General features: G+C 40.8%; 1 protein-coding gene across 2 annotated transcripts in view; it reads left to right on the top strand.

Moving 5' to 3' along the window:
* ITGA8 (integrin subunit alpha 8) overlaps nucleotides 1-24,319 on the top strand; it is a gene marked incomplete at both ends in the record, with an annotated part of 178,244 nt that overhangs the window by 86,717 nt on the left and 67,208 nt on the right. For both annotated transcript variants that reach the window (XM_082648292.1, XM_082648291.1), the window contains 7 exons: nucleotides 5,530-5,575; nucleotides 8,706-8,813; nucleotides 14,203-14,258; nucleotides 14,670-14,824; nucleotides 16,161-16,298; nucleotides 16,790-16,857; nucleotides 18,511-18,658. In XM_082648292.1, the coding sequence (XP_082504418.1) occupies nucleotides 5,530-5,575; nucleotides 8,706-8,813; nucleotides 14,203-14,258; nucleotides 14,670-14,824; nucleotides 16,161-16,298; nucleotides 16,790-16,857; nucleotides 18,511-18,658 (719 nt within the window). The remainder of the gene's footprint in view (nucleotides 1-5,529; nucleotides 5,576-8,705; nucleotides 8,814-14,202; nucleotides 14,259-14,669; nucleotides 14,825-16,160; nucleotides 16,299-16,789; nucleotides 16,858-18,510; nucleotides 18,659-24,319) is intronic.

Below are 24,319 nucleotides of genomic sequence, written 5' to 3'. Positions count from 1 at the left end.
CCCGGTCCGGGAGGATCCCACATGTTGTGGAGCGGCTGGGCCCATGAGCTGTGGCCGCTGGGCCTGCGTGTCCAGGGCCTGTGCTCCACGGCGGGAGGGGCCACAGCAGTGAGAGGCCCGCATACCACAAAAAAAAAAAAAAAAGAAAAAGAGGGAGAGGACTCAAATCAGAAAATTAGAAATGAAAAAGGAGAAGTTATAACAGACATCACAGAAATACAAAGCATCCTAAGAGACTATTACAAGCAACTCTATGCCAATAAAATGGACAAATTCTTAGAAAGTTATAACCTTCCAAGACTGAACCAGGAAGAAATAGAAAATATGAACAGACCAATCACAAGTAATGAAATTGAAACTGTGGTTAAAAATCTTCCAACAAACAAAAGTCCAGGACCAGATGGCTTCACAGGTGAATTCTATCAAACATTCAGAGAAGTGCTAACATCCATCCTTCTCAAAGTCTTCCAAAAAACTGCAGGGGAAGGAACATTCCCAAACTCATTCTATGAGGCCACCTTCACCCTGATACAAAACCAGACAAAGATACTACAAAAAAAGAAAATTACAGACCAATATCACTGATGAAAATAGATGCAAGGATCCTCAACAAAATACTAGCAAACAGAATCCAACCACACATTAAAGGGATCATACACCATGATCAAGTGGGATTTATCCCAGGGATGCAAGGATTCGTCAACATACGCCAATCAGTCAATGTGATACACCATATTAACAAATTGAAGAATAAAAACCATATGATCAACCCAAAAGATGCAGAAAAAGCTTTGACAAAATTCAACACCCATTTATGATAAAAACTCTCCAGAAAATGGGCATAGAGGGAACCTACCTCAACATAATAAAGGCCGTATATGACAAACCCACAGCAAACATCATTCTCAATGGTGAAAAACCAAACGCATTTCCTCTAAGATCAGGAACAAGACAAGGATGTCCACTCTCACCACTGTCATTCAACATAGTTTTGGAAGTCCTAGCCACGGTGATCAGAGAAGAAAAAGAAATAAAAGGAATACAAATTGGAAAAGAAGAAGTAAAACTGTCACTGTTTGCAGATGACATGATACTATACATAGAAAATCCTAAAGATGCCACCAGAAAACTACTAGAGCTAATCAATGAATTTACTAAAGTTGCAGGATACAAAATTAATGCACAGAAATCTCTTGCATTCCTATACACTAATGATGAAATATCTGAAAGAGAAATTAAGGAAACACTCCCATTTACAACTGCAACTAAAAGAATAAAATACCTAGGAATAAACCTACCTAGGGAGACAAAATACCTGTATGCAGAAAACTATAAGACACTGATGAAAGAAATTAAAAGATAATACAAACAAATGGAGAGATATACCATGTTCTTGGATGGGAAGAATCAATATTGTGAAAATGACTATACTACCCAAAGCAATCTACAGATTCACTGCAATCCCTATCAAATTACCAATGGCATTTTTTACAGAACTAGAACAAAAAAATCTTAAAATCTGTATGGAGACACAAAAGACCCTGAATAGCCAAAGCATTCTTGAGGGAAAAAAACGGAGCTGGAGGAATCAGACTCCCTGACTCTAGACTATACTACAAAGCTACAGTAATCAAGAGAATATGGTACTGGCAGAAAAACAGAAATATAGATCAATGGAACAGGCTAGAAAGCCCAGAGATAAACCCACGCACCTATGGTCAATTAATCTATGACAAAGGAGGCAAGGATATACAATGGAGAAAAGACAGTCTCTTCAATAAGTGGTGCTGGGAAAACTGGACAGCTACATGTAAAAGAATGAAATCAGAACACTCCCTAACCCCATACACAAAAATAAACTCAAAATGGATTAGAGACCTAAATGTAAGACTGGACACTATAAAACTCTTAGAGGAAAACATAGGAAGAACACTCTTTGACATAAATCACAGCAAGATCTTTTTTGATCCACCTCCTAGAGTAATGGAAATAAAAACAAAAATAAACAAATGAAACTAGTGAAACTTAAAAGCTTTTGCAAAGCAAAGGAAACTACAAACAAGACGAAAAGACAACCCTCAGAATGGGAGAAAATATTTGCAAATGAATCAACAAACAAAGGATTAATCTCCAAAATATATAAACAGCTCATGCAGCCCAATATTAAAAAAACAAACAACCCAATCCAAAAATGGGCAGAAGGCCTAAATAGACATTTCTCCAAAGAAGACATACAGATGGCCGAGAAGCACATGAAAAGCTGCTCAACATTACTAATTATTAGAGAAATGCAAATCAAAACTATTATGAGGTATCAGCTCACACCGGTCAGAATGGCTGTCATCAGAAAATCTACAAACAACGAACACTGGAGAGGGTGTCGAGAAAAGGGAACCCTCTTGTACTGTTGGTGGGAATGTAAATTGATACAGCCGCTATGGAGAACAGTATGGAGGTTCCTTAAAAAACTAAAAATAGAATTACCATATGACCCAGCAATCCCACTCCTGGGCATATACCCAGAGAAAACCATAATTCAAAAAGACACATGCACCCCAATGTTCACTGAAGCACTATTTACAATAGCTAGGTCATGGAAGCAACCTAAATGCCCATCAACAGACGAATGGATAAAGAAGATGTGGCACATATATACAATGGAATATTACTCAGCCATAAAAAGGAACAAAATTGGGTCATTTGTAGAGACGTGGCTGAATCTAGAGATTGTCATACAGAGTGAAGTAAGTCAGAAAGAGAAAAACGAATATCGTATATTAACGCATATATGTGGAATCTAGAAAAATGGTACAGATGAACCAGTTTGCAGGGCAGAGAGTGAGACACAGACGTAGAGAACAAACATACGGACACCAAGGGGGGAAAGTGGTGGGGGCAGGTGGCGGTGGTGTGATGAATTGGGAGATTGGGATTGACATGTATACACTAATATGTATAAAATAGATAACTAATGAGAACCTGCTGTATGAAAAAATAAATTAAATAAAGTTCAAAAAAAAAAAAAAGAAGGCAAGTGGTTTGAGAAATATCCCCAGAAAATCATTGCTAAGGGAGTAGGGAAGAGAGATGTGGGAAGGGAAGATTATCATCAAAAGGCTGACAGGGTGGGCAACTCGAGCTCTGTCTAGCTGGGGAAATCTGGGAGACAGGGAAGTACATGTCTCAGAGTCACCCTAAGAAAGCAGCCATGTGAGCTCATGTACCTGCTTATCCATCCAACTCCCATGCATCATGGACCGAGGACAATGCCCTCGGCCTGGCCAAGAGAGGCCCCTAGAGAAGAATCATATTGCTTGCAGCCTGGCCAGTTCCTTTGCTCTGGAAAGGTGAATGCCAAGGGCATGTGGCTACAAATCATTTTCCTGTACGAATTCCATTGAACCAGTTTAATTTCTTGATCGGTTTTCCATATGGCACTGACAAAGGAGTTCCCTCCTCTCTTTTTCTTTTTTTTTTTTTTTTTCATTTTCACTTCTGTCCTACTAGAATTAATCGATTAGAGTTTCAGCTATTGTAAGTTTTCTTCTGTGGCCGTTATTTCTTCCGAATCCAGTTTTCCCATCTCTGCTTCTAAATGTTACTCTGTAGATATCATCATGGTCATTTAAATTTTTGTTTGATTGCATCCACCGAGAAAGAATAACCATTATAGATGAGATTAACAAAAACAGACAGTTCTGCCTATTTATCAGCCGGTCACTGAGGTCATTGTGAACTTTACCTCTCAAATAGTCTAAGATTGCTCTGTTGCCCAGCACCACTGTAACGCAGCTTCACCTCTTATGTACTTGTGTGAACTTCAATGAATGTATCGGTGAGCCTCCCTAAGTCTCAAATTACTCTTCTGTAAAATTGTGCTAATAATATGACAGAGACTTCTCAACTTGTTAAGAGTAAGTTAAAGTAAATCCATTAAAAGAATTCCTGGCCTAGAATAAGTGTTCAATCTGTGCTATTTATTATTATCATTGTTGTTGTTGTTTAATATTTTTGTATAGTGGTTTCCCTGCTTATCCAGGGGGGCATACGTTCCACGACCCTTCAGTGGATGCCTGAAACCGCAGAGTACTGAACCCTTACATACTATGTTTTTTCCTATACCTAAAGCTGGATTTATAAATTAGGCACAGTCAGAGATTAACAACAATAACTAATAATAAAATAGAACAATTATAACCATATACTATAATAAAAGTTATGTGAATGTGGTTTCTCTCTCTCTCAAAATATCTTATTGTTACAAATTTAATGCCTTTTCCATCTTAACTAAGCACTTCTCACCCACCGTGGCTTTAACTTTTGCAGTTTGAGATGTGACAGCAAAACTAGCACGGCTTTCTTTTTCCTTCTTCACAATTTCACAGAGAGAAGATTTCTTCTTACCACAGATCTTAGCAACCTCGGCATAGGATTTTGTTTCTTTCCTTATTAAGTGGAGAACGTTCACCTTTTTACTTAAAGGAAGCACTTTACGGCTTCTCTTTGGCACATCTTAATTGCCAGCATCACTCCTTTTTAAAAAATTTTTTTTAATTTTAATTTCTTTTTTTTTTTTGGCCGTGCCACGCGGCGTGCGGGATCTTATTTCCCCGACCAGGGATCGAACCCCTGCCCCCTGCAGTGGAAGCATGGAGTCTTAACCACTGGACTGCCAGGGAAGTCCCTAGTCTCACTCCTCTTGCACTTTGGAGCCATTGTTAAGTAAAGTAAGGGTCACTTGAACAAGCACTGAGACACCAAGTTGGCTAAGTGACTACGGACAGGACACGCTGGACCAAGGGATCATTCACATCCCGGGCGGGACAGAGCAGGACGGCGTGAGATTTCATCACGTTGCTCAGAACGGCGTGCAATTTAAAACGGATGAGTTGTTGATTTCTGGAATTTTCCACTTAATATTTTCAGACCGTGGTTGACCACAGGTAACTGAAACTGAAGAAGCAAAACCGCAAATGAGGAGAGATGGCTGTAATGCTATGTCAGTTATTTCATATGCTACTGATCACTCTGCCAAAACCATACTCGCCATCCGCATATTTGTCAAGAGCAAATGGCTGTGATGAGATGGCAGCCAAAATGTCTCACTTCGTTGGTAAAATACTTTCCTTATAGGGTTGCTCCGGTAGCGGGATGATAAAATACTATGTGCTACGAGCCTGGCACTTAGTAGGCCCTTAGCCCCTGCTTTTCCCCTTTTGCTTTAAGATGTGTGCCTTGAGTCTGGAGGACAGGAGAAATGGTGTTACGATGAGCATCTGAAGCATTTCTAGAAGGCTGGCCTTCCTGAGTCCAGAAGGGTTTGAGATCTATTGATGTATGTGTCATATGGAGCTAGAGTGAAGTTCCAGTATCCTTTCCAAAATGTCTTAAGAACGGTGTGATTTGCTGTTCTTACTTTTATGACTCCCACTCTGCAATCAGCATTTCAGGATGCTTTATGTGCTATTTATGAGTTTGAATCGTTTCTATAAAATTTGTACACGTGTTGTGTGTTTTTGTCTTTTTTAGATTTAATTGTGGGTGCATTTGGAACAGGAAAAGTAGCTGTTTACAGGTATGTGGTTGATGGTATGCAAATGCTCTTTTCTTTTATTGACATGTAACATTATATTAGTTTCAGGCATACAACATTATGATTCAATATTTGTATATATTGCAAAATCATCACCACAATGTCTAGTTGATAACATCCATCACCACACACAGTTACAGTTTTTTGTGTGTGTGATGAGCACTTTTAAGATCTACCCTCTTAGCAACTTTCAAATATACAACACAGTATTATTAACTCTAGGCACCATGCTATATATTTCATCCCCCAAACTTATGTATCTTATAAACAGAAGTCTATACTTTTGGCCACTTTCATCCATTTCCAACTCCATCTCATCCCCACCTCTGGCAACCACCAATCTGTTTTCTGTATCTTTATGTTCATTTTTTGGTTTTGATTTTTGTTTCTAGATTCTACATGTAGGTAAGATCATATGGTATTGATCTTTTTCTGTCTGACTTTTTTCACTTAGCATAATGCTCTCAAGGTACTTCTGTGTTGTCATAAATGGCAAGCTTTCCTTTTTATGGCTGAATGCCACACTTTCTTTATTCCTCCATCCGTGGATATGTTCTTCTAATTGTCTCAAATGCATTTCTTTTTCGTTGTTAGTTTTTCTTTAAAGAGTAAATCCCAACTATTTATTTTGGAGAGCATTTAGATGCTCTTTGTAAAGTTTGGAGGAGTATTTGCTCTCAATATTTTCCCCTTTCTTTCAGCCCTTCTGTCTTTTTTTTCTCATACCTCATGACCAAACTTCCAGCTTCTACTAACATAACATTAAATAAGACGTGAATCTTAGCAGAACTTCTAAAATGACACACTTTTTAAAGTTATTACATTTGAATACTTCTCTTTGCTTTGGAAATGCATTAAAATGAGCCTATAGATAAGGAATGCAGGGTGGGGGAGTGTTGCTATGCACCCTGGCCTCTATCATCAAGTGCGGACACTACATTAAGGAATAGAAATACCAAGAACTGGTAGCCTCCCAAAGCAAGAATTGAACAAGTGTTCAAATGTGACAGGTCTGGCCAGTCCACACACTCACCCATTTGTAATCTTGGGCGAGTTTCTATAACTTTCTGAGCCTCAGAATTTTTTCATTGTAAAATAGGCATAATATTTACAAGTTTATTTTTGTTGAAAGGATTAAGTGAGAATCTGCATGTAAGGTACATGGAATAATAAGTAACTGGTAGACCGTGCTACCAGTTACTTACTAGATTCTTCTTTCTTCTTAAAAAAAATTTAGATTCTTTTTTATTCTTAAAAAAAAAAGTTTTATAGAACGCAAGACACTAGGTCAGGATATCAAGACAAAAGGCAGAGGTCTAACCCAGGTGTTCTGGGCACATAGTTCAAACCTAGGTCAACTCCCTGAGGGATTCTAAAGCAGGTTTCCTCAAGTAGGCAAGATTGTCTTCCTCATCAGTCCCAAGACATACTCAGAGGGCTGATTTACACCAGCCACTCTCCACTTCAGGGGGTAGAGAATCAGGTGATTGAAACTCTCAAAGTACCTGAAGGATGGGGCTGTGTTTGTGGTGGCCATGAAGATGCACTACTCAGAGCTGATGGAGTGAAATTGACTCATGGTCCCTCCACTGTGCTCTGAGTCTACATGTGCAACAAGGCCCTATCTCCCATGAGCTGCTCCTGGGCGATTACTGGACACAACAGGGATACAAATACAGGCCCACCTGGAGCTCCACTAGCAGGCAGATTTGGCTCAAGGGCTCCCTAGTGCCCTGGCTGGAGCTTCTTTCCCAGATCCTCTTTTGTTTCCTTACTTCTTCACAGGAATCAGATGTACATCACACTCTGACGGCTGGTCCCAGCCTCCTCCCTCCCTCCCCTTTTTCCCTCATCAGTATTTGCCCTAATAAGTGTCTTGTGTGTCTAATCCTGTCTTATCATCTGCTCTTCCAAGGGCTGGAGCTAACACAGTATTGAAAAGAAAAATCACATAACAGAGTACAGATAATAGCGCAAAGGAGTTCAGGAAAATTCCCATTGGGCGCCACTACGGTAATGGTGGAATTGTTTAAACCAGTGCCCTAAACAACACGCTGCGCCAAGGCCCAGGCCTGTGTCTAATCCTGTTTTATCATCTGCTCTTCCAAGGGCTGGAGCTAACACAATATTGAAAAGAAAAATCACGTAACAGTACAGATAATAGCGCAAAGGAGTTCAGGAAAATTCCCATTGGGCGCCATTACGGTAATCATGGAATTGTTTAAACCAGTGCCCTAAACAACACGCTGCCCCAAGGCCCCGCCCTCCCTCCTGTCGGAGGAAAACTTAAGCAACGTGGCGTCGTTTCACACTGTCATCTGGAGATTTCACTCCCATTTCTCATATCTTGGCACCAAGCTTTATAAATATTGCCCCATTCCTTTTCCCAGTGACTTACTTTCTTGTCTGATTTATCCTCCCCGGTGGTTGGAATGGAGTTTACTCGGTATTAGACCCTCTCCTCAAACTCGGCCGCACCATAGAATCACCTGGAGGTTTTTGTTTTTGACATTCCAGTGCCTGGCCTTGACCCCGGGAGACTGGCTTCTGTTTTTCAGCTCCCGGGGTGCTTCTGTCGTGCAGTCAGGGTTGAGAACCATTGCTCCACGTGAAGGGCAGCATGAGTCAGCTCACCCTCATGGGTTTAGCTCAATCTGCAAAGCTTGTCTAGAAAATGATCGATCAGCGGTTCAAAATCACCAGCCAACATGGCGACAAAATTAGCAAAACTCGAGGACTTACAGATGCAACGTGAGTGACTGCAGGATGGTGTATCTCCTCATATTCAGATGCGAATATGGACAGACCAGCAGGTCCCAGAGGAGAAATCTTTCACAGCCATGTCGCCAAAATACCGTGAGCCCCTCCACAGACAGAGAAGGTCCGTGAGCGCGGCTGTGCTTCATGGGCCCATGGCTCCTTTATTTGTATTCGTGAGCTACCGGATGTGTCTGGAGGTCGTTGGTTGAGTCTAGAGCCCACCTGTTCACTCACTGAGGGGAATTCTTGGCACCGGGGCCGGGAATGTTGGCCGTGACCTCTAGAAGTGGAGCAGTGGGCTTCTGCCTGCCCCTCCTGGGGCTGGTTAAAACCGTGTGTCTTCTCCCCGCAGAGCAAGGCCGGTTGTGACGGTGGGAGCCCAGCTTGTCCTGCACCCGGTGATCATCAATCTGGATAATAAAACCTGCCAGATTCCAGAATCGATGGCATCTGTGGCCTGGTGAGTCAGTGCGGTGCTGCCAGCCCGCTTAGGCGGACTCAGATCACCTGGAGATCTGGTGCACATGCAGCTTTGGGGGCCGCAGGCCTGGGATGGGGGCTGAGACTTTAACATTTCTGAAGAGGCTCCAAGGGGGTGCTAATGCTGTGGGTCTGTGCACCACATCTGAGTAGCCAGTTGTTAGTCTTTCAAAAGAAAAATAAAAGGATCTCTGACACGATGCTGAACTTTTGCTGTCATGGGAAGGCCATTTTGCCAATCTACAGCCTCCACATGTGATGAGAAACAAAAACACTTGAGAAAATTCCCGACAAAGTAAATCTTGGAGATTTCTTTTAGAACCTTGGCATACTAAAATACACATTAACCAAACTGAAAATATAATAAAATACCTTGATGCTTGTATTTGCATATGCATATGGAAACCACTTTTCAGACATATGTATTGTCCTTTTTTTTTTTTCTTAAATAGGCTTGGGTTAAATTACTTGGTTTCCTGTGCTGAAAATAGATGTCAGTTTTATAACCTCACATCTGTATACAATGAGACAGAAGGTAAACATTATAAAAATAGAGATTTTTGTGTCCTCAACTATATTTCTGTGGCCATGATCTCATCGTCAGGAATAGTCCTCTGCCTGGCCTGTAGGTGGACAGGCTCATACACCTTCTGAGAATGTTCCTCGTGAATCTGGCCGGTCACCCAAAGGCAGTAAGAAATGGAACTTGGCTGTAGCACAGCTCAAGGCAATGCCACTTTGCTTCTCAATATGTAGGTCCTCCAGGGTCAGAAGTCTGTCATATTGGGTAATGCCTTAGGGTATATTCTCTGAAAGATCAACAAACATTTGGAGCATTTGAGATTTACCTCCATTTTCAGATGATATGGTCGGTTCCTGAGAAAGTCAGAATGCAGAACACACCAGTCTGTAGACCCACAGAAGCCAGTTTCAGCACGTTGCTCATGGCCTTGGACAGGGGTTCAGACTGGAGTCAGAGCCTTTGAGGGTGGTGGATGGGGGTGTAGAGGACCCTGAAGAATTCTTTGAAAAACCTCCTTTGCTGGGACCTCTCGGTTCAGGGAGGCCTGTCTTCCCCTTAAGCAGCTTCTGAAAGTAGCTGGGAGATGCCCTGAGCACATTTTAAAATGGTATGAAACCATAAAATATTATAATGAAAACCTGATCTGAGAAAATATGTGAAAGAGCTAGCTAGCATCTCTCCTAACCCTGGATGAAATGAACATGAAATGAACAATGAGTGCTACTTGGGCACAAGTATTAAAACTGGTATTTCTCCCAACAGTCCTGTTGGCACATTCATCACTGAATGGACTTCTAGACTGAATTCTTTAAAGCACATATGTGTGGCACACTCTGGTGTGAAATGTTGTTACGAACGAGATCATCTTTTCTCAGGATTTTTCAGTTTTTGAATTTTTTAAAAAATTGAAGTGTTTTTTTTTAACAGATTGTGGGATCTGTTTGGTTTTATGGAAAGAACATTCCTTTTTATTTTAAAAAATTTTTTTATTTTTTAATTGTTTTTTCACGGAAAGGCATTTTATTTTAAATATAGCAGACTGGGAATTTGGGATTGACATGAATATTACTTTTTAACAAGAAAATTGCCTTGTTTTCACGAACTCTTGTTGCATTAAATCAGATTTGGTACGTGGGCAAATTACAATTATTTATTTGATTCTATTCCATCCATTTCCTGAAAGATGTTTTATTTTCACATACAAAAATTTTGAATGGGTAACTCAGAGTATCAGAAGATGGAAAATTAACAGCGGGTTCAGTCTCGAATGTGTTTCTCGGATACCTTTTAAAATGTATTATAGGAATTTAGCTCATTTTTTAAAAAATGATTGAAAAGCATTTGTTGATTTTCTTTTCTGTAATTTTTGTCTGTATTTGATATAATCTTGTACATCTGAAAACTATTAAGTAAACCTCTAACTGGGAAATAGTTCTCCATTTCCCTCAATGTGAATTTCTCTGCCTTTCAAACAGCTGTGTAATTTTTTTTTTTTTTTTTGCGGTACGCGGGCCTCTCACTGTTGTGGCCTCTTCCGTTGAGGAGCCCAGGCTCCGGATGCGCAGGCTCAGCGGCCATGGCTCACAGGCCCAGCTGCTCCGCGGCATGTGGGATCTTCCCGGACCGGGGCACGAACCCGTGTCCCCTGCATTGGCAGGCGGACTCTCAACCACTGCGCCACCAGGGAAGCCCAGCTGTGTAATTTTATAAAGTTTCTGCTACTTGCATTTCTAAACTAGAGAGAAAAAAAAAAAGCCAACCCATAAATATTCACATAATTGTTATCTAATGAGAAAGATTAAAACTGTTTGGTAGGGCTTCCCTGGTGGCACAGTGGTTGAGAGTCCGCCTGCCAATGCAGGGGACACAGGTTCGTGCCCTGGTCCGGGAAGATCCCACATGCCACGGAGCGGCTAGGCCCGTGAGCCATGGCCGCTGAGCCTGCGCGTCCGGAGCCTGTGCTCCGAAGCGGGAGAGGCCACAACAGTGAGAGGCCCGCATACCGCAAAAAAAAAAAAAAAAAATTTATTTGGTAAAAAAAAAAATATTTTATAAATATAAAAGTTAATAACTATCCCCTTTTCAAATTTGGAAAAACTTCTCAGATATACCTAACTTTATGTAAAACCTGATATTTGCCATCACTGAAAGAGCATTGAATTGGTTAGATTGAAAAGTGAATTGCTTTGTACTTTTAAGTCCTGTTTCACATTTATCTCATTCCTCTTCTCCCATATGTGGCTACGAGCACCATTACATCACCAGGTCATTATTCTAACCCTTCCTGCATTGGGTTAGGACTAGTATTAGAGGATTTGTAAGGTACTGTCCTGCCTTCTGAAGCACCAGAAGTATAGCCCAACAGTTTCATTTAGAAATTATGTGATGAGGGATCTGGGCTGGTTTAATGGAGTTTTTTTGCTCCAGTCAGACCTATTCATATTGACTATGATCATAAATGCTAGTCTGAAATTTTAATTCTAATTTAATAATTCACAGCTTTCTCTGACAAGTGTGCGTTATAATTAGGTATAGACCTGTGAGTGCACCTAAGTATCTGTTATATAAAACATACGATGTATATGTGTGTGTTTACATATAATATAAATGTTGTAAATTCAGAATGAATATTTCAGTGAGGTTTTCTTTTTAGATCAGAAGAGAATGCTTTGAAAGTTATAACTTGGCAACTCTTTTCTGCTAAAGACATCTATAAGCCAAAAAGTTTAGGTTGGAGTGCTATTATCAATAATTCAGTAAGTCGTAGCGGTTATTTAAACTTGTATGAAAAAGTTAAAATCGTCCACTTAATGATATAAAGATAACAGAAAGGGGGAACTAAGAAGTATAGAATAACACTGACATATAATTTATAAACCGAGTGACCCTTCAGCTGATGACATCGTTTTTAAATCAAATTCTTCTCAAAAGGAGATAATGTTCACATTCATAACTTTATCTCGTTTGCAAAAATTTTTATTGCTTCTCAATTGTGTTAGACAAAATACTGTATGTAAAATTATTTGAATCTATAGATATAATGATAATTTTATTACAAATAGGAATTTATCTTATACAAGCTAATGAGTTTTGCCTATTCAGTATAAGGATGAATAGAAAAACGGTCAACAATTTTAACACATACCCAAGTACCTCCAAAAAAGTCAGACACAGAAAAAAATTCCAATTTTGAAAGCCAGACCTGCTACAAAATTTAAAGATGTGATTAACTATTCATCTTTCTTGAATTATTCCAATTGAAGTGGAAGTGGGCTGGAATTCATGATTTCTCTGGGGAAGTGGTACAAACACTTGAAATAGCAGAGACATCTCGGAAAACGTTTGGCTTAATGGTATGTGACAAATTACTTACCCTGAAGGGAGACATTGACTGAGGTCACGGGAGCTAGATGAATCCCAGATGTGACACATCTTCATTATATCTGACACAGGAAGCTGACACATAATTAAAGCACGACTAGAGATTATTTACTCCTTTTGGATTCTGTGGAAATATTCAAATCATACTAGAGTATTTACTAGTAAAAACGTTAAGGCTGTCATTAAATCATACTTAAGTATTTTCTTACATTTTTACTTTCTTAGAAATGTGAAAAAGCCCCATCTTGAACGCTGGCGCTTAGAGCTTGACATTTTTCCATGGGGAGGTCAGCACATGCAACAGTCAGGCAGAGACCACTGGCCGGTCCTCATTCCCTCCAAGGCCACAGGATAGACCCAAGTGCAGGCCATCCTGCAAGCCACAGCAGGCACCTCCCTGGATTGAGTTTTAGGGCATGTTCAAGGCAAAACTACAAAGGTCTCTCCTACACATCCATCCTTTTTCTATTGACCTTATACACTGTATTGTTGTGCTTACCAAGACTGAGATGGTCACTCTACACTCCCCATTTTCCTTCTTTTTCCCTTCCCTCTTCTGGTGTCTCTGCCTCAAATTATATCCCACTCCTGTCAAGTACCTGCCTGAGTTCTTATCTCCTTCCACGGAGAGTGGATTATGGGTTAATCGTACCGTGATGCTCCGTGCCTCTCAGAATTAAATCCAAATTCTTTTTTTTAATTGAAGTGCAGTTGATGTATAATATTATATAAATTACAGGTATACAGCATAGTGATTTACAATTTGTAAAGATTATACTCCATTTATACTTATTATAAAATATTGGCTATATTCCCCATGTTGTACAATATGTCCTTGTAGTTTATTTTATACCTAATAGTTTGCACCTCTTGATCCAAATTCTTTAAAGTGATTTTCAAAGCCCTGTTCCCTACCTACTGACCCAGCCAGCCTCGGCTTCCTACAGCTTTCCCCATCTTTCTCTAACGCACCAGATTTCTTCAGGTTCCTCAAGTTGGGGTCATGTGCTTGCTCACCTCCAGGCTCTGCCACTAGCTGTCCCCCTGCTGTTCTGCCCAATTCTTCACTCCCTGGCACATGGAAGATATTCACATGCATTTCTTGAAAAAAGGCAGCAAGTAATTGATCAATTAATCCACTGATTAAATCAATCGACCTCTAGTAATATTTTAAGTATTACCTTCCTATGTAATAATGTCACCTTTCTTAATCGTATTAGAATTGTTGGATATATATATGTATATAAATATATTTTTGATAAGTATATATATCAATCAATAAATATAGGCATATTTATTTGTTTGGTTTTGTGTGTGTGTGTGTGTGTGTGTGTGTGTGTACACTAAGAGAAGTATAGAGGAAAAATAAAGCATTCGTTTTATCTGGGGTAAGGTAAAGGAAGTTTGCTACTTCAGATTGAAAAAGTTTATTAACCAATAAATTATTGATTATTATTTCTCCTAGCTTTTCTTTAAGAGTGTGTGCATCTGTGGCAGGCCAGAGCATTTCAAACACAATCGGTGAGCATATTTTCAGTTTTCCACTCCTACACCATATCAAGAAAAGTCAACAGTAAGCGGTGCACAGACCATTTAAAGCTTTCAAAGAGCTCTTCGTTAGCACCAAGATTTCTGTTATAAATATGGGAACTTCTACATAAACAGTCCTTGAATAATTGGTACTGTCTGTAAGAACAGACCTAATTATGGGGGAAATGACTTTTTGTGTAAAACCATTACAAAACAAGTTGTTTAGCTTGGGGGGTATTTTATCAAATCTTTGCAGCTCGTGTATTATTTTTGATCCCAACTATGGAAAAAATGTTTCCTGAATAAGCAAGCTGAAATAGGAATTCGTATCTCTGATAAAGCGCTACATTCACTGAATACTTTTCCTTTCTGGATTATATTTGCTTTATGTCTGTCCTTTAGGCCTGACTGCCGAGGTGCAGTTAGATTCCCTGAAACAAAAAGGAGCCATTAAACGCACGCTCTTCCTTGAAAACCATCAGTCACATCTCGTCTTCCCTCTCGTGATAAAGGGGCAGAAATCCCTCCAATGCCAGGATTTTACCGTTTACCTTCGAGTAAGTGTTCCAGAATCACCTTTCTGGCCTCTAACATTGAAGTCCAAATTCCAACCATTTTTCTCCATTTAAACATCACAGTGGTTCACACAGACCCACATCTATTTTCATTTTATAGGAGAAATCTTTAAAGCCACACACTCCTCTGTTGAGCCTGACTTCAGCCAACCTAATGATGTATTGCTTTTAATTCCGAAGCTGCTTCTTTTTTTTCTTTTAATTGTTATTAGAGTATAGTTGATTTACAATGTTGTGTGAGTTTCTGCTCCTAAGCTTCTTCTTGTTTTGAGTACACTCCTTAGTACTAGTGCTAACTCAGGTGGTTTTCATTTCCAACTGCCTCCCCGCAAAAAACATAAAAGTTAGACACAATTTATTTGAATTTTTATCCTACGTGAGGATGTTCGGCCAGATTTTATCAATGTGCATTTCTGAGCCAACTTAGGAGAAGGGCGAGGCATTCAAAGGCTTTATTAAAAGTAAATTATAATTACATTTTTAAAGCAATGGATTTTTACAATAACTCCTAAACCCACCGTGAAATAAAAAGCCAAAACGTGTTATGATACAGTTATTTCATCTTCTTACCAGTGATGACGTTGTGAAGCCTCTTTTCATTTGGTCTCCTCTTTGAGGGGATATAGTAAGGGGAAAACCTGTAGAAAGCAGAGTTTACAAACACATTGTAGAATGAAAAGCTGGTGCACGACCCTCGTGTCTCATTATGACTGATACTGGCATCCGGTTGAAGGGCGGCATGCCCACTCCATGGTTTGGGAGTTCCTGTGTGTCCAGACCTTGCTGCCGGTACTACCCCCTCCCTCCCCAGGAAGGTTCTGGTGCTTTTTCTAAGGGAACTTCAGATGTGCTGAAGGTGTTTTGAAGTTCATGCAAACAAGGACTTAAAGAGATGATAAGAAAGGAAGAGAATCGAGAGGTTTTCTTCCTCTGAGCCCAAGGGGACTTACAAATTCTGCCAACCTCATTAAGATAAAAATCCCAGTTCATGAAACTTTCAGTGACATTTCCTGTGCAACTGATTTTTAACTGTGCAATCTGACCAATCCGTGTGAGTTGTTGAAGATCTGGAGAACCTGAAGACTGCTTCCAGAAGCATGTATTTCAACGAAGCCTAAATGATTCCAACTCTGAACATACGTTCATTAAACCGGCTTCTCTATGCCACGTCCACAGCATGTGCCTAGGCCCACTGGGGTGGTAGTTACTTCATGGTTCACTTTTAATGGCCAGAGGCAAGTGCTGCCTGCCTTCCACCAACTAACATCTTGCAGCCATTTTACAGGGCCTTTCTTGAGTTTGTGATTATTTTCCCTAGGATGAAACTGAATTCCGAGATAAACTGTCTCCAATCAACATTAGTTTGAATTACAGTTTGGATGAATCCACCTTTAAAGAAGGTCTGGAGGTGAAACCAATATTGAATTACTACAGGGAAAACGTTGTTACCGAACAGGTAGGTCCTGGCCCGTCTTTGATGGTATATTCTCAATCAGGCCCTGGGCATTGCTCCTGTGACCTTAAGATGAAATCCAGGCCCTTTTGTTTTCATTCCTGCATACACACTTGTAACATTTGGGAGATTTTCTGAACATGTTTCCTGAAACACTGCATCCCTGTGTTTTCAGAAGCCCTTCCCCTTGTGGAACCAAGATTTAATTTGTTCAAAATGTGGCCGTAATAGAAGCAGTACAGCCTGTAATCCTCAAACCATCGGCCAGAGTAGCATTCTTTACAGACATTTCAGAATGAATTGGAATCGGGCTCCTAAGTAAGCTAGCCTATAAGGGGAGGTCACTGCCAAACAGAGTTTCTAGCTAGGTAGACTCATGCAGAGTGAAAGGAAAGCTTTGGTTTAACTTGTGGGATCATTCATAATTTTCAAGAGAAAGGACGGGATTCAGGTTTTCCCAGATTCTTCCTGATACATGTTTTTCCACAACACAGGCTCACATCCTGGTCGACTGTGGAGAAGATAACATGTGCATTCCTGACTTGAAGCTGTCAGCTAGACCGTAAGTTTAAATAAATAAACTTGTCCATTTTACCTAATGGCATACAGGTGTTTACTTAAAGCTTCTCTGGAGAAAGTATACACTTCCAGCCACTACCAAAATAAGTGCACTGCGTGAAATTTCTGAGCTTGGCTACACTTTGGGTTAGCCTGTGGCTTAGGTCTTTGTCATTGGTGTCAAGTGACACACCCCAAGACCTTGCCTGAGCCGTTCCATCCTTCACCAAAAGTGGGGGGAAATGCTTCTGTTTGAAGTTAACTCATCTCTGGTGGTTCCGGTGGCTCTCCTCTCTACCTGCCTCAACCCATCCCCACCCCAGGAACTATCTTGCTGCCAGTGTTTGGAAGCTTCTTGGTAACCTCTCAAGGGGACTTTTTCCAAACTTCATAATCTAGCCACTGTCCGAAGCAATAGCTTTGATTAAGGGTCACAAGTAGGCATTTCCAAATGCTGTTTCAATTTGAAGTCTGGAGTGAATTAAATGTCCTCAGAATACCTCACAATCAGCTATTTGAGATCTTCCTTTATCTGCCTCTTTCTTCCCTCTTATTTTCCACTTTGCGTCACACTCAGCTTCCCCTCCTACTTTCTAAACCACCTCTCTCCCTCTCTTCCCATTGCCCATCTTCCTCCTATGGGATGTTTTCAGGGATGTGCTAAAGCCGTCTCCTCCTGGCTTGTGAGCTAATTGTTAACTTTTCGGGAATTTTTGCTGGCAGATCGTTAAGTATGTTGGGAGCTTGAAATTGATCACAGTGGGAGGATTTACACCACTGGAATCGGCAAATGCTACACATCCTGGTTTTCTTTGTTTCCTTTTGTTTTTGAGAACTGGTTGTTACTTTATTATACAGGTTTTTTAAAAATAAATAAATACATAAATTTAGTTTTGGCTGCGTTGGGTCTTCGTTGCTGCACACGGGTTTTCTCTAGTTGCGGTGAGCGGGAACTACTCTTCATTGTGGTGCGCGGGCTTCTCATTGTGGTGGCTTCTCTTGTTGCGGAGCACGGGCTCTAGGTGCACGGGCTTCAGTAGTTGTGGCACACGGGCTCAGTGGTTGTGGCTCACGGGCTCTAGAGCGCAGGCTCAGTAGTTGTGGCACACGGGCTCAGTAGTTGTGGCTTACAGGTTCTAGAGCACAGGCTCAGTAGTTGTGGCGCACAGGCTTGGCTGCTCCACGGCATGTGGGATCTTCCCGGACCAGGGCTCGAACCCGTGTCCCCTGCATTGGCAGGCAGATTCTTAACCGCTGCACCACCAGGGAAGCCCTAGTATACAGTTTTTAAACGTTACTTTCCATTTACAGTTATTCCAAAGTAGGGGCTCTATTCCCTGAGTTGTACATACATCCGTGAGCCTGTCTCAGACCCAGTGGTTTGTACCTCCCCCTGGCCCCGCCCCCGATGTTGCCCCTTCCTCCACTGGTAACCACTAGTGTGAAGCGCTGGTTGTTAAATATTTACCAGAACACCCCTGGATGTTTTCCTGTCCTTCTCATCCAGACATAGTTTTGATTCTTCTCACCACCCCCTCGTGACGATCCATCTTGTTTTTTTTCCCAGTCTTGCATGTTTACATCTTCCTCTAAATAAAATACCCATGAATCCAGAGATGCACAGAACCTAATGATTCTTTTTAAACTGCATTTTTAGAGATAAGCATCAGGTCATCATTGGAGATGAAAACCACCTTACGCTCATAATCAACGCGAGAAATGAAGGGGAAGGTGCCTACGAAGCCGAGCTCTTTGTGATAATTCCAGAAGAGGCTGATTATGTTGGGATTGAACGCAGCAACAAGGTAATGCCTGTAGGTGATCCGGAGGAGGAAAGAGCTCGGTATATTTTTGAAGACAAATCCATGTTAAGTCATCTTAGCTGAGGATTCCTTCCTCGATAAAACAAAACAAAATGGCACCTTATTTTGTTAAGCAGAATAGCAACGGCCCAGGAAGGAAGATGGTCTTAAGCAGTATTAATCTCTTTCTCGGCCACGGTGCAAAGATAAACTGGCCCAAGATTGGGAGTTGAAACACGGAAGACAGCTGTCTGAAAGAAGCAGCTCATCAATGTGATCCATCCGCTACACTCCCCAAGCTAACTCCCACCCTCCCTGGCTGTTTTCTGGTCTTTGAGTTCCTTTATGCTTCAAGCAGGTCCCAGGAGGTCTGGTTTTCATTACTGCTTATGGAGGAAGGTCCGACCACTCCCAGCTGAGCACTGAAAACAGCCTAGACAGGCACTGGAAAGGAAACACGTTCATGTTTTCTTTTTTCTTGGTCCACCTTTTCGGGACCGGGACCAAGAAAAAGCCAGGTTTTTGTCATTTGCCAGTCCTGCAATGCCACTATTTGTTAAACTCACAGCAATGCTTTTTACAGATTTCCTTTCCTTATCACAATATGAATCTTCCCACTCAGAATATCCTCAGGTTCTGCTCTAAAACCATTATAAATACAGTGAAGGATAACAGAGAGAGTCCCTTGGTTTCAAAGATACACAGACTCACAATTAAGGGCAGAGACCAAGTTTCACACTTTTATAGTCATCCCTGCACTTCACATAGAAGTTGGCATGATGAGTGTTACTTAAATTCTTGCTGATGGATATGTTCCTTTAACTGAAGTTTATTAAAGTTCTGCTACTTTCCAAAAACTGCATCCTCTTGGGAACGTGCACATTCTAATGATCAAATAATTTAATGAAAAAGAATTCCTCTAAAGAAATGCTAGCAACAGTTGTGATGTCAGTATTTGAAAGGCATTTACAAACGCGGGGAATACAAAATTCTCTGCGCACACCGCTAGTCTCATGACTTATGTTTTGACTGAAATATCTTCTCAGTGAAAAAATAACCCAGAGGAGCAATAATCCAGTATCTTTGACAGTTGTAAAGTCATCACGAGTTTCTGTTGAAGAAATTTGTAGGAACATATCACTTAAGAATAATTACATGCAAATAATACATAAACAAACAAACAATGAAGCTCAAGTATGTTATTTTAAAAAATGTTCCAGGGCTCTTCCTATATTTTTATTTCAACTCCTTTTCTGTCACTGCACCCCTGACTTTGTTAAACAAAGCATCTATTCAAAATATTCTTCTTTTAGCAAAACATCTAGTTTACTGTTCACCGTTGGGTGGAAAACACAGGAAACATTTATCATTTCTATCTTTGGCTTTAAACGTTATAACAGACATTATCTATAATCTCCAATGAGTCTTTAACTGTTTTTCCTCCATCAGTTTCCCTTGGGCAGAATCTGGTTTGACATGACTAAGCCACATTCTAATTCCTTCTTTGTTGTTAAGCAGTTTGAAGTTTGTGTCTCTTTTTATTTATACTTGGTTCAAGTTTTTTTTTTTTTTTTTTAACAATTTTCTCTCAAGGGGAAAAGTATGAGGGATTATCTGATTGTCAGTTTTGTTGTTCTTTGGCTAAAAACATTCATCTTTTCGAAAATGTAGAGGCTGATCATCTCTTCCTCTGGAGACCTTAACGGAGCCAGCCTTTACAATTCTTTTCGGTGACCTTCTAAATTTTTCTAGGAATAAAGGCCCATGTGCTCTATCTTTTTATTATTATTGTTGTAAACTATATGTAACATAAAATGTACCATTTTAACCCTTTTGAGGTGTACAGTTCAGTGCCACGAAGTATAATCACATTGTTGTGTAACCATCACTACCGTCCATCTCCAGAACACTTTCATCACCCCAGACTGAAACTCTGTACCCATGAAACACCAACTCCCTCTTGCCCCCTTTCCCCAGCCTCTGGTACCCAGTGTTCCACATTCTGTCACTATGAATGTGTCTATTCAAGGGACCTCATACATGCTCCACTCCTCTGTCTCAAACTACCTCCAATGCAGTGCTTCCGGAACTAGACGTCATCTTCTCACACTCCTCCTCCCTCTAGTCTGTCTCAGAGAATCGCGCCAGTCTCCACCCAGTTTCTAAAGTCTAAGCCAGTCCTACACCTGTCCAACCCTATCCTCTCTCCATCTCACTGCCACGGTCACTGCCTTCCTCCAGGCTGGCACAATCTTCTCCCAAGATGGCTACACCAGTCTCCTAACTCATCTCCCCATCTTCCAGCCTCCAGCCCCTTCCCTGCATGGGAAGCTCTCTTTCTTTTTTTGGCTGTGTTGGGTCTTCGTTGCTGGGCTTTCTCTAGTTGCGGTGAGCAGGGGCTACTCTTCGTTGTGGTGCACGGGCTTCTCGTTGCAGTGGCTTCTCTTGTTGCGGAGCACGGGTTCTAGGTGCGTGGGCTTCAGTAGTTGTGGCACACGAGCTCAGTAGTTGTGGCACACGAGCTCAGTAGTTGTGGCTCACGGGCTTAGTTGCTCCACTGCATGTGGGATCTTCCCGGACCAGGGATCAAATCTGTGTCCCCTGCATTGGCAAGCGGATTATTAACCACTGCACCACCAGGGAAGCCCTGGGAAGCCCTCTTTCTAAAATGCAAATCTGACCCTGTCACTCTCTGGCTGAAAACCCTCACTAGCTCCCCATTGCTTGTAGGATAAAGTCCTACAAAGCCCTGAGATGACTTATGAGGCCCTTAATTACATCAACCCTGCTGACCTCCTCGGCTTCATCACGAGTCTTTGCTTCTTTCCTTTACCTCCCACCCTAGTCCTAGAGGGATGGAATTTCTTTTCTGTTTCTGTAATACCTATGCGCCCTCCCGCCACAGAGAGCTCACACACCTGCTGTTCCCTCTGTAACTCTACTCTCTCATCCCCTTTCTCCAGCTTACTTCTTACTACTCACGCTTCAGGCCTCAGCCTAATAACGACTGAGGCTGCTGAAATTCACCGAGCAATTGCTATGAGCTGGGCTCTGCTCTGTGCTCTTGCAAGTATTCAATTTACTTAGTCCTCATAACAGCCTGATAGAGAAACGGTAAGGCTATCATTTTCCCTGTTGTATAGATAAGGAGAAATTCAGAAACATGCCCAAAGGTACACAGCTATTACGTAGCAGAACCAAGACTGACACCTCAGCTGTCAGGTCCAGACCCGTCTTCTTAACCACTGAGCTGCCAGGCCCCCTATGAGGTTATGTCACTTCCTCCAGGATGTCTTCTCTGATTGCTTACTTCTATGTGCCTGTCCTCCTCCATCACTGTGAATTTCTGCTCTCATGAAACTTAACAAACTGTACTAATTGTGTGTTTCCAGTGCTTGTTACAATTGCTTGTGATTCCTTATTACGATTCTTATAGTAATAGGACATTTAAGGAGGACAAGGGTGTTTTGGTTTTTTTTTCTTGATCAGTGCCTGGTAAGTGGCAGGTACACAGTAAATATTTTCAGTGAATGAATAATACTCTAAGAGCTATAAATGGATGAGAACAAGATAGTCCCAGGAACAGCTGAGGAAAATAATCTAGAAATATCTACAAAAACAATCATTGTTTCTCCCACTCAGAGAGAGGAAATAAAGGTTAAAAAAAGAAAAAGGGTGGGGAATCTGGGGAGAGAAAAGATCTCTGATTGATGTGAAAAAGCTATTTCTAGAAAGCTGGGGAAAAAATGTACATATGACTTTCAACCTTCAGATAAGATAAAAATATTTACTATAGAAACCAAATCCTTGAATTATATTCAAGGGACACGTGGGTATTTTGGAAAGCTGTTGCTGAGTTCTTCTTTTTTTTTTTTTCCTGTTTTCAGGATTGAGTTAGTAATCCCAACACAAAACATCTCTGTACAATTAGAGCTAGTTATGGATCCTTCAGAACTTGAATACATGCTAAAGCTACCTTTGAGAAGGAAAAATATTATCAGCTTTTGGAAAATATGTTTCTTACCTCCTTAGGATACTAACATGTCACTCGGGTTATTTGGAAAGAGCAGGTATTAAATGCTGCCTCTGAATATCAGAGATTTCATTTCTTTCTCATGAGTTAAAACACACCTTTCAATGGCTGATGGCAGGAAGAGGGCTTTATACTCAGCTGTGTGCTTGTCCATTTCATTTCAGGCTCCTCGTAGGAAAGACTGGGAGCTACGTTTGCTGTGTATCTCCTGACACCGTCTACTGCTTTGTGCTGGACGTTTTTCTAGGCACTGGGAAGAGAACAGATACAAAAAAACCCCTGCTTGCTTAAGCTCATTTTCTTAAAGCGTATGATTTACCCACAGAGCTCTTGACTTAGGTATCTGGGGTTCATTTGGCTTTTCTTTGTTTTGGTTTTGGCTCTTGGTTTTTCTCAACCATGTGGAAAGAATGGAAAGGAGGTGGTTTCTGAAACTTATCCTTGAAAATTCACATGACTTCCTTAAATGAAATTTCGATAGAGCTGACCGACGGATAAGTGGTCCTCGTGTTTGGAACCCTCTTCCATGGTCCTCTCATGGGGTCCTTTGTGAAAGTCCTCAGTTTGCAAGCTTATCTTTGGGAATGAGGCTGACAGGTAATATATCAGTAGCACTTAACAAGTTAAGAGTGAAATAATGGATGAACATATGTAGCTATTACCACGGGCAAGAGCAGGGCCATAGGGACATTAGGTTTTGAAAGATGGAAAGGGGCTCAGGGTGGAGATCCAGATGTGGATTTCTAGCCTGAAGACACAAGGGAGAGCTGTGACCAGAGGACAGGAGTCCAAAGATAAACCTCCTTTACTTTCCCCTCCGTCGGGTGTAACTTTTTTTTTTTTTAATGCTACCACATAGAAATAACTTTTAATTCTCTCCACTCAGTTTATATATCCTTGCAGACTATTTTCTCTACCCACACATACACACCTCCATCTCTACGTCTACGTTTCATAGACTATCTTTCCAGACCAACACTCACAGATTTAACACATCCTTTGTCATTCTGGCATAATATTCCACGGTAAGGATCCATTAATTTAAACACGGGAACATTTATAATAACACAAACATAGGTCAATAACTCCTTTTCCACTAGATTTCACTGTTTTCCTTTCATGTGTTTTTCACATAAACACAGGACAGAAGACTAGAAAGCAAAACACCACAATCTCAGTTTTTTCCACTAACCTGAAACCAGTGTTGAATCGCAACCTTGTTCTTGCTAAAATAAACAGTATTTTAGACACAAACACAGATGCTGCAATAAATATAACCCTTATTTTCCCTTGCGTACTAAACTGCCATTATGGTACAAATAACAGGCTTTGGCAATGGACTCAAAAATGCAGTTTAAGATCCAGATCATCTCCTAAAATTATTCTTTGAACCTCAGAGAAATCTCCAAAATGAATGAACAATAATCTAAACATTATTCCTGAGCTATGAGATGCTCAGGTGCCCAGTTAAACAAAGCAGTGTTCAAGAACTGGGGCCCAATAAGAAATACACTAACACCACCTCATACAATCAGCAAAACAATAGTCTCCCCAAATTTTCCCCTTAAAAATTACATCATCCTCAAAAACTTCAAAAGAGAACTATCATATGATCCAGCAATGCCACTTCT

Source organism: Grampus griseus, assembly GCF_964374135.1.
Source record: "Grampus griseus genome assembly, chromosome: 2".
Taxonomy (NCBI): domain Eukaryota; kingdom Metazoa; phylum Chordata; class Mammalia; order Artiodactyla; family Delphinidae; genus Grampus; species Grampus griseus.
The sequence above is the reverse complement of the archived record's forward strand: the minus strand, read 5'-3'. Positions and strand labels throughout refer to the sequence as shown.